At 49.1% G+C, this 10,658-nt stretch overlaps 1 protein-coding gene across 2 annotated transcripts; it reads left to right on the forward strand.

The window, feature by feature from the left end:
- The first annotated feature begins 830 nt into the window (after positions 1 to 830).
- UBE2A (ubiquitin conjugating enzyme E2 A) lies at positions 831 to 9,961 on the forward strand. Of its 2 annotated transcripts, XM_086469748.1 has the most exons (6): positions 831 to 1,020; positions 1,308 to 1,388; positions 1,527 to 1,552; positions 6,871 to 6,960; positions 7,975 to 8,063; positions 8,489 to 9,961. In XM_086469748.1, the coding sequence occupies exons 1-6, from the start codon at positions 977 to 979 to the stop codon at positions 8,615 to 8,617; spliced, it is 459 nt and encodes a 152-aa protein (XP_086325874.1). In that variant the 5' UTR covers positions 831 to 976; the 3' UTR covers positions 8,618 to 9,961. The 2 variants fall into 2 exon arrangements, with proteins under 2 accessions (XP_086325874.1, XP_086325875.1); XM_086469749.1 differs by lacking the exon at positions 6,871 to 6,960.
- The last annotated feature ends 697 nt before the right edge of the window (positions 9,962 to 10,658 follow it).

Genomic DNA, 10,658 nt, shown 5'->3' on the forward strand with positions numbered 1-10,658 from the left:
TGTGGAAGAGGGAACTGTGCTGGTTTTGGCTGGGGTAGAGTTAACTTCCTTCGCAGGAGCTGGTTACGGGGCTGTGGTTTGGATTCGTGCTGGTAACCCAGGGATGTTCTCGTCGTTGCTGGGCAGTGCTCACACAGAGCCAAGGCCCTTTCTGCTCCTCCACCAGTGGGCGGGCTGGGGGTGCACAAGGCGCTGGGACACAGCCGGGACAGCTGACCCCAAGTGGCCAAAGGGATATTCCAAACCACATGACGTCATGCTCAGCATATAAAGCTGGGGACGTTCGGAGCGATGGTGTTTGTCTTCCCAAGTCACCGTTACGTGTGACATAGCCCTGCTGTCCCGGGGATGGCTGAACACCTGCCTGCCGATGGGAAGCGGTGAATGAATCCCTTGTTGGGCTTTGCTTGTGTGCGCGGCTTTTGCTTTACCCGTTAAACTGCTTTTACCTCAACCCACGAGTTTTCTCACTTTTACCCACCCTTCTGATTCTCCCCCGTCCCACCGGGCTGCGGGGCCGAGCTGCCGGCGGGGTTAACCACGGCAGAGGTGACGGGACAAGGAGACTCCCGCCGGCACCGAGCTCCGCCACCATTTCCCTCGGTGACGTCACAGGCCACGTTCCACACCCCCCCCTCCGCCACCGCCGTTGGTACAGCCCCCTCCGCCCGAGGCACCGCCCCTCGCCCCCGCGCCGCTGTGGTAGAGGCTGGGCCGGGGGCTCAGCGACATCCGGCTCCGCCCCCTCTCCCCGCACAGTTGGTACATCCCGGGATCGCCCGGCAGCCGGCGCAGGAGTCGGTGCAGCACAGGGCCCCCCCCCCCCCGCGCCCGTCTCAGTGGTAGAGGCCGCGATCGCTCCTGTTCGCCAGCGCTGCCGTTCCCTCAGTCGGAGCTCGCTGTTGCTGCCGCCGCCGCCTCGGCGCCCTGTGCTCCCTCTGACAGTGTATGAGTGATCTATAACCCTGAGCCCGCCATGTCCACTCCGGCCCGTAGGCGCCTCATGCGGGACTTCAAGAGGTACCGAGGCCGCCGGCCGGGGGGAACGGGGAGGGCGGGAGGAGGAGGACGAAGGGCCCGGCTCTACCGGGGGAGGAGGGGGGCAGCACAACATGGCGGCGGGGTAGGGCGCGCTCCGCTGATTGCGTAGCGCCCGTCGACGCTGTCTGCCTGCGGGTTACGCTGTTTGCGCAGGAGCGTGTAGCTACCTGCCCGGGTTACGCGAAGTGCGCAGGGATGGCCGCCGGCCGCGCGGGGGGCGGCGGGGGGGGGGGGGCCGGCGCCTCAGCCCTCCCTGTGCCCCGCAGGCTGCAGGAGGATCCCCCGGCCGGGGTGAGCGGGGCCCCCTCCGAGAACAACATCATGGTGTGGAACGCCGTCATCTTCGGGTGAGTCGGGCGGCGGCGGGAGGCAGGGGGCGGCAGGCCGCGGGGGCCGCTGCCGCTCCGCCTCCGGGTGTATGTGGGGGGGCGCGTTGCTGGGCCGCCCGCGGGGTAACGCTGTGCTCTGCTTCCTCCCTCCTCTAGGCCCGAGGGGACCCCTTTCGAGGACGGTAAGTACGGCTTCGTGCGGGCCTGGCGTTTGGCTTTCTCGGGGTGAACGGCTGCGGCTTGACAGGGCCGCGGTGGGTCACTGGCGTGGGCTTTGCAACAGGTGTGGGCCCGGGGATGGAGAGGGACGTGGGTGCGTGTTCGCCTGCCTCGCATCCGTGTGCTGGGCTTGTGTAAATCTTCTTTTTAATCCTACTCCAAGAAAGAGGTGTAGACTTAGGTTGCTGTGTTGATTTACAGAAACATACAAATTAGCTTGTAGGGACTTGCTTGTAATCACCAAATCTGACTATCCTAAGCCTGACTTAATGTACCCTTTTAAGGATCTTTAAGCTTTTCTGTTGAACCCTGGGTCCTGTTTTTAGGGATGCTTATATTTGCAGAACTGGCAAAAACCTGGTATAGAACTCTTGTCATTTGTTTTGAGTTTTGGTTTTTCTAATGCTGGAAATGTTTAGCAGTAAGTCCCAATGTGAGGCAGCTGAAGTAGGACATGGGCTGAATGTTTGAGCGAGTTCAGAACAGATTTTTATTTTTTTTTTAGGGTTTTTTTCTTGGTATCTACTTCACTCTACTACAATCAGTATAATTCAGGGTTAAAGATTAAAAGGGCTTTTAAACTTTAAAAGCTGACTAAATAGGTCCTTGTAACATACCCGTGTCCTCGTAGTTTCCATCTGGCCTTATTGTCTTTTATAGCTTTACTGGTGCTGTGTGAATACTTCAGCATCTTTGTGAAAACTTGTTAGACATGAAATACTGTCTAACTGAAATCAGTGATGCTTTTTTTTAAGATACTTTCAGTGCAGGCTATAATTAATCCTAGATCTCCATGACTCATGACAAAAGCATAGGAAAAATTCCTTAACTCTTATGTTGTTCTTGGCTAAGTCTTTTGTCTCTGTTTATCCTCGGAGGTAGCACCTGTGGGCATGCCTGTAAATTGCAGACTTATTTTTTTTCCTGTGGAGATTTTAAACAGTTCAAGCCTAAGAAAACTCCAAAGACTCCAGTTACTTTTTTTTAATGTATTTGATTGGTTAATAACTTGCTCTAGTAGCTGCTTCAGAAGTCTAATATTTAGAACTCGAGTATTCCGTAACATTGAACAACAGATGGACTAAATGTATTATGTTATCTTGTAAGCCTTAAAGAAGGGCTCCCTTAAACTTCTGTGAGGGTTGCTGGAGCTGCTTAGGTTCTTGGTGCGGTGCAACTAACAGGGTGATTCGCTGGAGCAGAAAGCTGTCTCCTTGCAGTGTGCTAAAGTGCAGGTTGTTTCCACGTTCAGGCTTTTCCAGCTCAGTGTGGGGTTAACAGATGCTATAAGGGCCTTCCTGCCCCCCCCCCCCCCCCCCCCCTATTCCATTTAGCTGCAGAAGGTTGGAGCCTGCTTTCGAGAGCCCTGACATATTGATTTCCTCTGTGCTTTCTGCTGTGGCAGCATTGTGTCTCTATCTCAGATACTTAGGACGTGTTGCACTCGCAGCGGTTTGAAGCTCAAACAGATGCTTGAGTCTGCTGCTGCTGTCCTGCTGCTGTCGTTGATGCAATAATATCATCCTGGGGTGTGATGGATTGCGCTTTTCATAGCAAAGTGTGTGTTTTCACAGTATGCGCCTAGGAAAACAGATAGGTCTTGTGTTGCAGGATATGCTTATCTCCTTCTCTCTGGGACATATCTTACATTGTGCCAGATAACAAATACTAAGTGGTGCCTGGAGATAGGGGTGTCTTGGTGCCTCGGCTGTGCTTTTCCATTTAGTGAGTAGAGTAGCACAGTTCAGATGCAGTTGAGCTTCATGTAGGTAAAATTAAGGGAATCTTTATTTGGCAGTATTGAGCTGTTGGTTGGGGCTTGCTTTGTAACTGTGCAGGCCCTTGTGAGTCAAAGGCACACCAGAGCTCTGTAATCCTCCTCATGAAGCCTTTGCAGGGCAGTGTTCTTCAGAAGTCACTCTGTAGTTTCATTTTCAGGCTCTGTCACTTCCTGGTGATACTGTAAGGCTTTGGACACCTTCGTTCTTGTGAAAGTAGCCTGTGAATTTATTTTTTCCTTGAACTAGAACATCAGTAATTTCAACATCATGAGAATTACTGTTCTTTATCCTTGTTCTAGTGAGGTCTTTCTCCAGTCTTAGCTTCTGAGGGTTCTTTGCTTTGTCTGAACTGAAAACCTTAAGTTCAAACATGTTTGTTTACTTGCTGTGCAGCATAATGCAGCTAACAACCCTCCCTTCCCCTCCACCCCCAGACTTTAGAGGGTGTTTTCACAACTCGGTGCGCAGGCTGACTTGGCCTACCAGCAACTACTAATTTAGATCAGCAGCATAACTTCCATCTTCTGGTTTAAGAGTATTTGATTGCAGGTGTCTGCAGTAGGACCTCGGGGATATTTATCCTGCCTTTCACCATATTTCTCAGAATCTCTGTGTGTGTGTGGCATGTAAAGTGGTAGCGCTGTCACAATGATGGAAAGCCAGGCTCTCCCAGTCCTTCAGACCTGTTTCTGTGCAACCAGGTGATGATGTTGTGGTTAGAGCAGCCTTCCTGGCTGGGAGAGAGTTAAGGCACACACGGCTATTGTAGTGTATCCTGCCTTGCTGTGATGGGGCGGGAGACTTGAGCAGAGAAAGCAGGGCATTTGCCTTCGGTGTGGTTTGTTCCCTGCTTACTGGATACAAGTTCTCTGCCACACGTGGGAGAGGAAGAGGTGGGAGAGGAAGAGGTTGGTTGAACAGAGGGGGCTGCACTCGTGCCTTGCAGCGAGAAGGGCCCAGCAGGGACATGGGTGCCGCTCTGGCAGCGGTTACTCAGGCCAGCGCGCAGGTCATGGAGAAGCCTCCCTGTTAGCTGTGAGAGTCTCATGTACCAGGGTAGGAGAAACAGATCAACAAGGTAAGTTTGAGAGAGAGAGAAGAGGATGTTCTCCTAAGATTGGTGATGATCCTAATGTCAATATTGACAGTGGAGATGAGAATTTATGTTTTAAAATGGGCTGTCTAGGGTAAGTTACAAGGAATACCGGTTGAAAGCTTTAAAATTAGTGACAGAAGGGACTGCACACTGAAAAGGCCTTGTCCCCAGCAGTGTGTGTTGTGGTACTGTTGTGTTTGTGTGGGCTTTCAGTGTGAATGACCCTTGGTCTTTGATTCATCTCTGGATTTGTCCTTTAATAAAGCTCCACAACGAGTGGGTACTGTGGAGCTCTTTCAAAGAGCCATTGCCACTCTGGGTCTTGACTTGGAAATTTGAGTAGGTAGATAGTCCAGCTGGAAGCTGTCTGACCACTCAGAGCTGTGTTAAAAGTAATGCTGTCCTGTCCCTGGTGGGACAGCGAGCTTCCTTTCCTTTCAGCAGTTTTAAATGGATTCTAAGACCAAACTGCTCTTGTTACTGCTTTCTGGACATCTTGTCTGTCCCCTCTGCTCCCACTTCAGTCAGTGTTCTGGAAGAATGTTCATTTTCTCCGGTATGCTTGTTGAACTCTACTGTTTGGTGGTTTCTGCTCAGTTTTCAGCCTACTGCTTGCTTAGTCACTCTTCCACAGAACCAGGCGCCTGCTTTCCTGCCTCATAAGGAGGCTACTGAGAACCAGAACTGGGGCAGGGAGAGCTGGGAACCGCTGAGATTTAGAAACAAATCTCTCAGCATTTGATGCTCAAGGACCACTACTGCTTGGGATTGTGGGAACGAAAGGTAGTCCTGAGCCGATGCCTGCAGCTGGCAGAAGTTGTTGCTAACTTTCCCATGCTGGCTCTCAAACTGATCTCAGGTCTGGCTCTGTGCCTCTGGGTTAGCTGGAGCTTGAAACCCCGCTGCAGACTTCTGCTAATTTGAACAATCTTAACTATACTCCTCTTGTTCCTTTGGTTTTACAGTAAGATTGCATGTTGCTGGCTCTCTGCTTGTGTGTTGTTAGGCTGCTAATAAACGAGCAAAAACTTATTTTTAGGATGTGGAGACTTCCCACTGTTGTACAGAAGGCTCTGAAGCATCTGTGCTGTGTGCAAGCTGGAACGTCAAAGCAATGACCTTCATTTCTTGCAACTCAACATTACAGTTTATGTCCTTATAAAGGAAGGAGTCCCTGGGAAATACTGCAGGTGCTGGTCTGAAAGAAAGGAAAAGGGGCTGAAAAAATCTGTTTTCTGGCCACCAACTGTTGGCACATGTTTGCCAGCCAAATGAAGGAATACATTAACTAGATTAGTGCTGGAAAACTCCCTCGCAGTAGGAAGCAAGGATGAGCTTTATAGCTGAGCCCCCGAGTTTTAATTTGGGCACGGAGCGTTGTGGGGGGGGAATGTGTCACCGATACGTAAGAAAGCCTTTTCCAAAAGGTAACGTCTGCCCTGGCAGCTCGCTACAGCTGTTACTGTAAGGTCCTTTCACAGGAGAGCTCTCCATGTGTAGGAAGGTGCTTTAGATGTTTCTTTCTGGGCATACCAGGAACTGCAACCAACCCGGGAGGCAGTTTATGGTCTGAGGCGGTAGCACGGTAAAGAGAAGCATGTTTTGAAGTGGAGTACGTGGAGTTCCTTAGTTACTGATCTGAATCACCAGCAGTGCTTCGTCCCCTGGACCCATATTTATGCAGCTGGGTTGAGAGACTTCTTGTTCTCAGATTGTCATAGCCTGAGGAGAAGGGCTGAAATCACTTATGTTGGTGCGGGCTGTTGAAACGATTGGCTTGGGACTTCACTGCACAGCTGTGTTTCCGCTTGCTCAGCCTTTCTCAAACGAAGGCTAGTTAGTGTCAGGTGAACGAGCCGATTTTTCTTTTAAAGTGTCTGGTTGGATGCTGCTTTTAATACTTTTTTATAATAAGAGCTGGTTACCTTACAGTTTTTGATACAAATGTATTTTCTGGAAGTTTAAACAGGAAATAAGTAAGAAGGTCCTTGTCGTGATGGCATGTTCCAGTCTCTAGGACTGCCAAATCATTGCCTGTTACAGATGGTTATACACCCACTTGCGGTGTTTTTACAGTGCACTGGGATTAAGCTTTGCAGAAGAAAAAACCTCAAGGGCAGATTTATTTCCTTACACAAACCTTTTGACTGGGGTGGTGGTTTTGGCAATAGAGGTAAGTCACAGGAGATGCTCCCGTACCGGTGCTGTCTAGGCCTTGAGAGTTAACAATTAACTCCAGAGAGAGCAGAAGAATCGTTGTAGGACTGAGCAATCTGTGCTCCATATCCAGTGTGCACGTATGAGCACAACAGTATCAAGTCTGGGCTTCTGGAGGGATGCTACTACTCATCCCTTGTGTAAATTCATTCTGAGTAAAGGTTTCTTGTCTCTCTTTCAACTCCAGGAACTTTCAAACTTACAATAGAATTCACAGAAGAATACCCGAATAAGCCGCCTACTGTTAGATTTGTCTCTAAAATGTTTCATCCAAATGGTAAGTACTTAGACAGTGGCTTTTGTTGCTCTTCTGGGTTTCCTTGTCTTACATCATAGCTTGCTATAGGGCTGTAGAAAAGAGTCTGTTTATTATAAAAGTTTCCACTTTCCAATAAGGTAGCAAAATTCCAGTGTGGTTCTGGGTAGTTTTGGTAAAGATGACTGTGAGTAGTGCTCAGGCTTGAAATGAAAGGGGTGACAGAAGGAGCCTCTTACCTTTCTGGTGTTACAGCACAGCATTGATGAGATGCTTCTTCCTCAGCTGCCTGTTGTTACACCTTGCAGAAGGGTATTTTGTACTTAAATAGCAGCGCCTTGGACTTCTGTCTGTCCGTATCCCATACGTGGCGTAATGGCACTGCTGGCTGCAGCTCTTAGCACTCCCCAAAAATCCCGTGATACACTTTGAAATGTGGTGCTGGTGCCCAGCGGTAGCCAGTAACAGCATGTAGTTAATCCCCTTCCTTGGTAATGAAAGGTTGGAGATGTTTCCCTTGCCTCCAAACAAATCCTGCCGTTGTGAAGAAATACCTGAAACTTTGAAACGTCGCAAGTGAGCATGGGTGGGTAAAGTGCCCCGCGGGAGGGTTCTTCGACTGGTCACTGGCTGGTGACCAGGTACCCAGAAGGTAGGTACCGTCGGGGGCAACCTTTTGTCTAAACAGCTTTTTGCTTTTGGTCTTTATTTGGTTCCCTTATGGGTAGCTTAAAGTTTTTTGCCTTAAAATCTATTCATGGTTTTTCATTGGTTCCATAGGGGTAGTTGCAGTGTCACAGAGACGCTTGATGTTGAAGAACAAGCGGGGGTTGAGTTTAAATACCTCAGGGAGCTGTCGGTGACAGGCTTCACCTCTTCCTACCTACAGGCCTGTTCGCTGGGTTTAAGTCTGTTGGATGCTGTTGGCCTCTGGTGTTTGTCAGTACATAGGTTTTCGGGATCAGGCAGTACTAAGTAAACACTGAGTAGCTGTGCAACTCCTGTTTTAAGCCATTCTTCTTGAACCTTTTCTAGTCTATGCAGATGGTAGTATATGTCTGGATATTCTTCAGAATCGTTGGAGTCCTACTTACGATGTCTCCTCCATCTTAACATCCATACAGGTAAAAAGAGCTCTGCATGGAAAGGCAGAATGAAATTAGGATGCTTTGGCAAAACCAGCTCAGGAAACCGTTTGGTTTGGGTTTTTTTTTTTGCTCCTGATAGCCAGTATAGCAGCTCTGCCTTGATCCTTGCTCAAGTGGGAATGCTTCCCAGATGTAAACTGACTCGACAGTGACAGCAGGTGGTCACTGAAGGGACCCATCCAGGGGCTGCACTGCTTGGCTGGCGGTCAGGCAGTCCCTGCACTGCCACGAGCACAGACCGATAGCGAAAGCTCCGGTCACGGAGGACAGGAGTGGTGCCGTGTGCCGTACCTCCGTCCAGCGTGACTTCCGCGCCCTTAGGAGCGTGGTTAGTTTAAGGGGGGGTGTTGGAAAACCATGCCTGCTTGCACGTGCCTAAGAATCTTTTTCTCTTTGCGCAGTCTCTATTGGATGAGCCAAACCCTAACAGCCCAGCAAACAGCCAGGCAGCCCAGCTATACCAAGAGAATAAGCGGGAATATGAAAAACGGGTTTCTGCAATAGTAGAACAGAGCTGGCGTGACTGTTGACCCAGGATGATGCAAATGAACACTCTGTTGATGAGGAAAATAAACAAAAGTGTCCGAGTCATCTTTTTCCTCCTAGCATTTACTTTGAAAGCAGAATAGCTGTTGTGCTGTTGCCACCCTCCCCTGCTGAAGCTTCTTCTCCTTGGACATCAGAAAGCGCCCACTTTGAAGTCAAATGTTCTGTACTTGGGTTACTTGCAAAAGAGTTACTGATGCTGAATTCATTTTCTGTGGCCCCTCTCCAGTCTTAGGGCAGTATTGTGCATTTCTGTAGTGTACACTAAGCTTTTAATTGTAATTGTGTTATACACAGTGATGCTTATGTGTAGCTTGATAAAGGGATGTTTATATACATACACATTTTTTAACTGGTATTAACTAAAGTGCTGATGTGTCCAGGCTGGTCATTTACCTCTACTATGGGTTTAGACCCCACTGCATTTGTAAGTACTGAGTGAAGAAATAACCTGTTTCCCTTTTGTATTGGTTTATCAACTCCTTACACATGAACAACAACAAAAAAGTCCTCTTAAATTGATTCCAATTCAAGTATTTAGTAAGACCGTGGAATGCCAGTTACTTCTGCACTTCACATGCAAGATTTATGTACAGACATACATAAATCACTACAGCTGTGGTACTTCGATCTTTGCGTCGGGTGAGAAACAACCCCTTCTTTTTTTTTTTTTTTAATTTTATTTTATTTTAAAGGACATGCCTGCAGCGACTGCTTAAGGTTTCTGTGGTCCTGTCACTGAGGCATTCATTACTGGACAGAACAGGCAGAGCTGTGCTAGTCTGAGCGGAAGACCTTCCTCGTTAGGGAAGAGGTACAACCTGAAGCGTTCCAGCAGTGGAATTGCTCTCCTTCAGCATCTTTCTCCTGCCCTGGTCTTTAGCTGAGCAAGAGAAGTTCTTTGGAATCCAACTTTGCCTTGTGGAAAGTTGGAATAAAGTAGGGGGCAGGCACTCGAGCCTCTGCAGTTTCTGCTCGGTGTAGATTACTGGGTGGTTTGTGCGAGCTACTGCTGCATGCCTGAGTCAGTTTTATGGAAGTATTGTTTTCAACTCGGAAAAAAAAAACCAAAACAAACAAACATTTGTAAGTCCAGACTCATTTTTTTTTTGTAAGGCTCAGTTTGTACGTTTGGATACAGTACCTTCAGCAGCAGCGTGGGATGAGACCTACGGTTGTGTTGTCCACTGTTCCAGTGTCTTTTGTGTGCACATTGGTCTGTTAGTTGAGAAGTTTAACTTTGCACAAGTAACCCATGTAAGAAACTGTACATTTTTCAAACCTTGTAAATAAAGTGTAACCTTAGTGCTTATTGTATAAATAGGCAAGAGGCGTATAACTGTGGTTCTTTTAACGGGGAGGGGCGGAGGCTGTTGTGGGATCCAGCTCCAGTAGACTCGTGCAGCAGGATTGTGAAATATCCTGACCTGGCTGTGCTGGGGAGAGAGCTGGGCCGGTGGCGGTGCAGGGGCAGAAGCCTGTAGCCAGAAGGAGGCAGGAGGGGCAAAGGAGGAAAGAGCGTCCAGGATGAACCAACTAGCAGAGAAAGGGAGAAACAGACCAGAGTCTTGGCAGAAAAAGCACTTGGAGGAAGCTCTGCACCATGTCCTGCCTATGATAATGAGTTACAGCCAATTAACGGGCAGAGTTAAGGAGCTGACACAGGAATTGTACGTGTTCTCCTGTCTTACAAGGGGAGAACAGGATTTAAAATCACTTGCCCTGTAACAGAAGCAGGTACTGCTGTTTAGCCCCGCAACTAAGAAGCTGCTGGGCTCTCCCAGCAGCTCATGCCCTGAACAGGCCTCGTGTCCCACACGGAACAGCCTTTTACCTCGGAATCCCACCCCAGTTACACTTGAGCTCATTTGCCTGGAGGACCAAGCAGCACAGCGGCCCCTCCGAAGGGCTGGAGGCGGCAGGACAGAGCGAGTCCGCCTCACGTCACCACGGTTGTTTCTTGAGCGGTCCCTGTGCAAGACCTTCCCAAGCCAGAGCCAGTCAAGCAACGAGCGCCCCAGCCCC

The sequence above is a fragment of the Leptosomus discolor genome, chromosome 9, assembly GCF_034619465.1.
Source record: "Leptosomus discolor isolate bLepDis1 chromosome 9, bLepDis1.hap2, whole genome shotgun sequence".
In the NCBI taxonomy this organism is placed as follows: domain Eukaryota; kingdom Metazoa; phylum Chordata; class Aves; order Leptosomiformes; family Leptosomidae; genus Leptosomus; species Leptosomus discolor.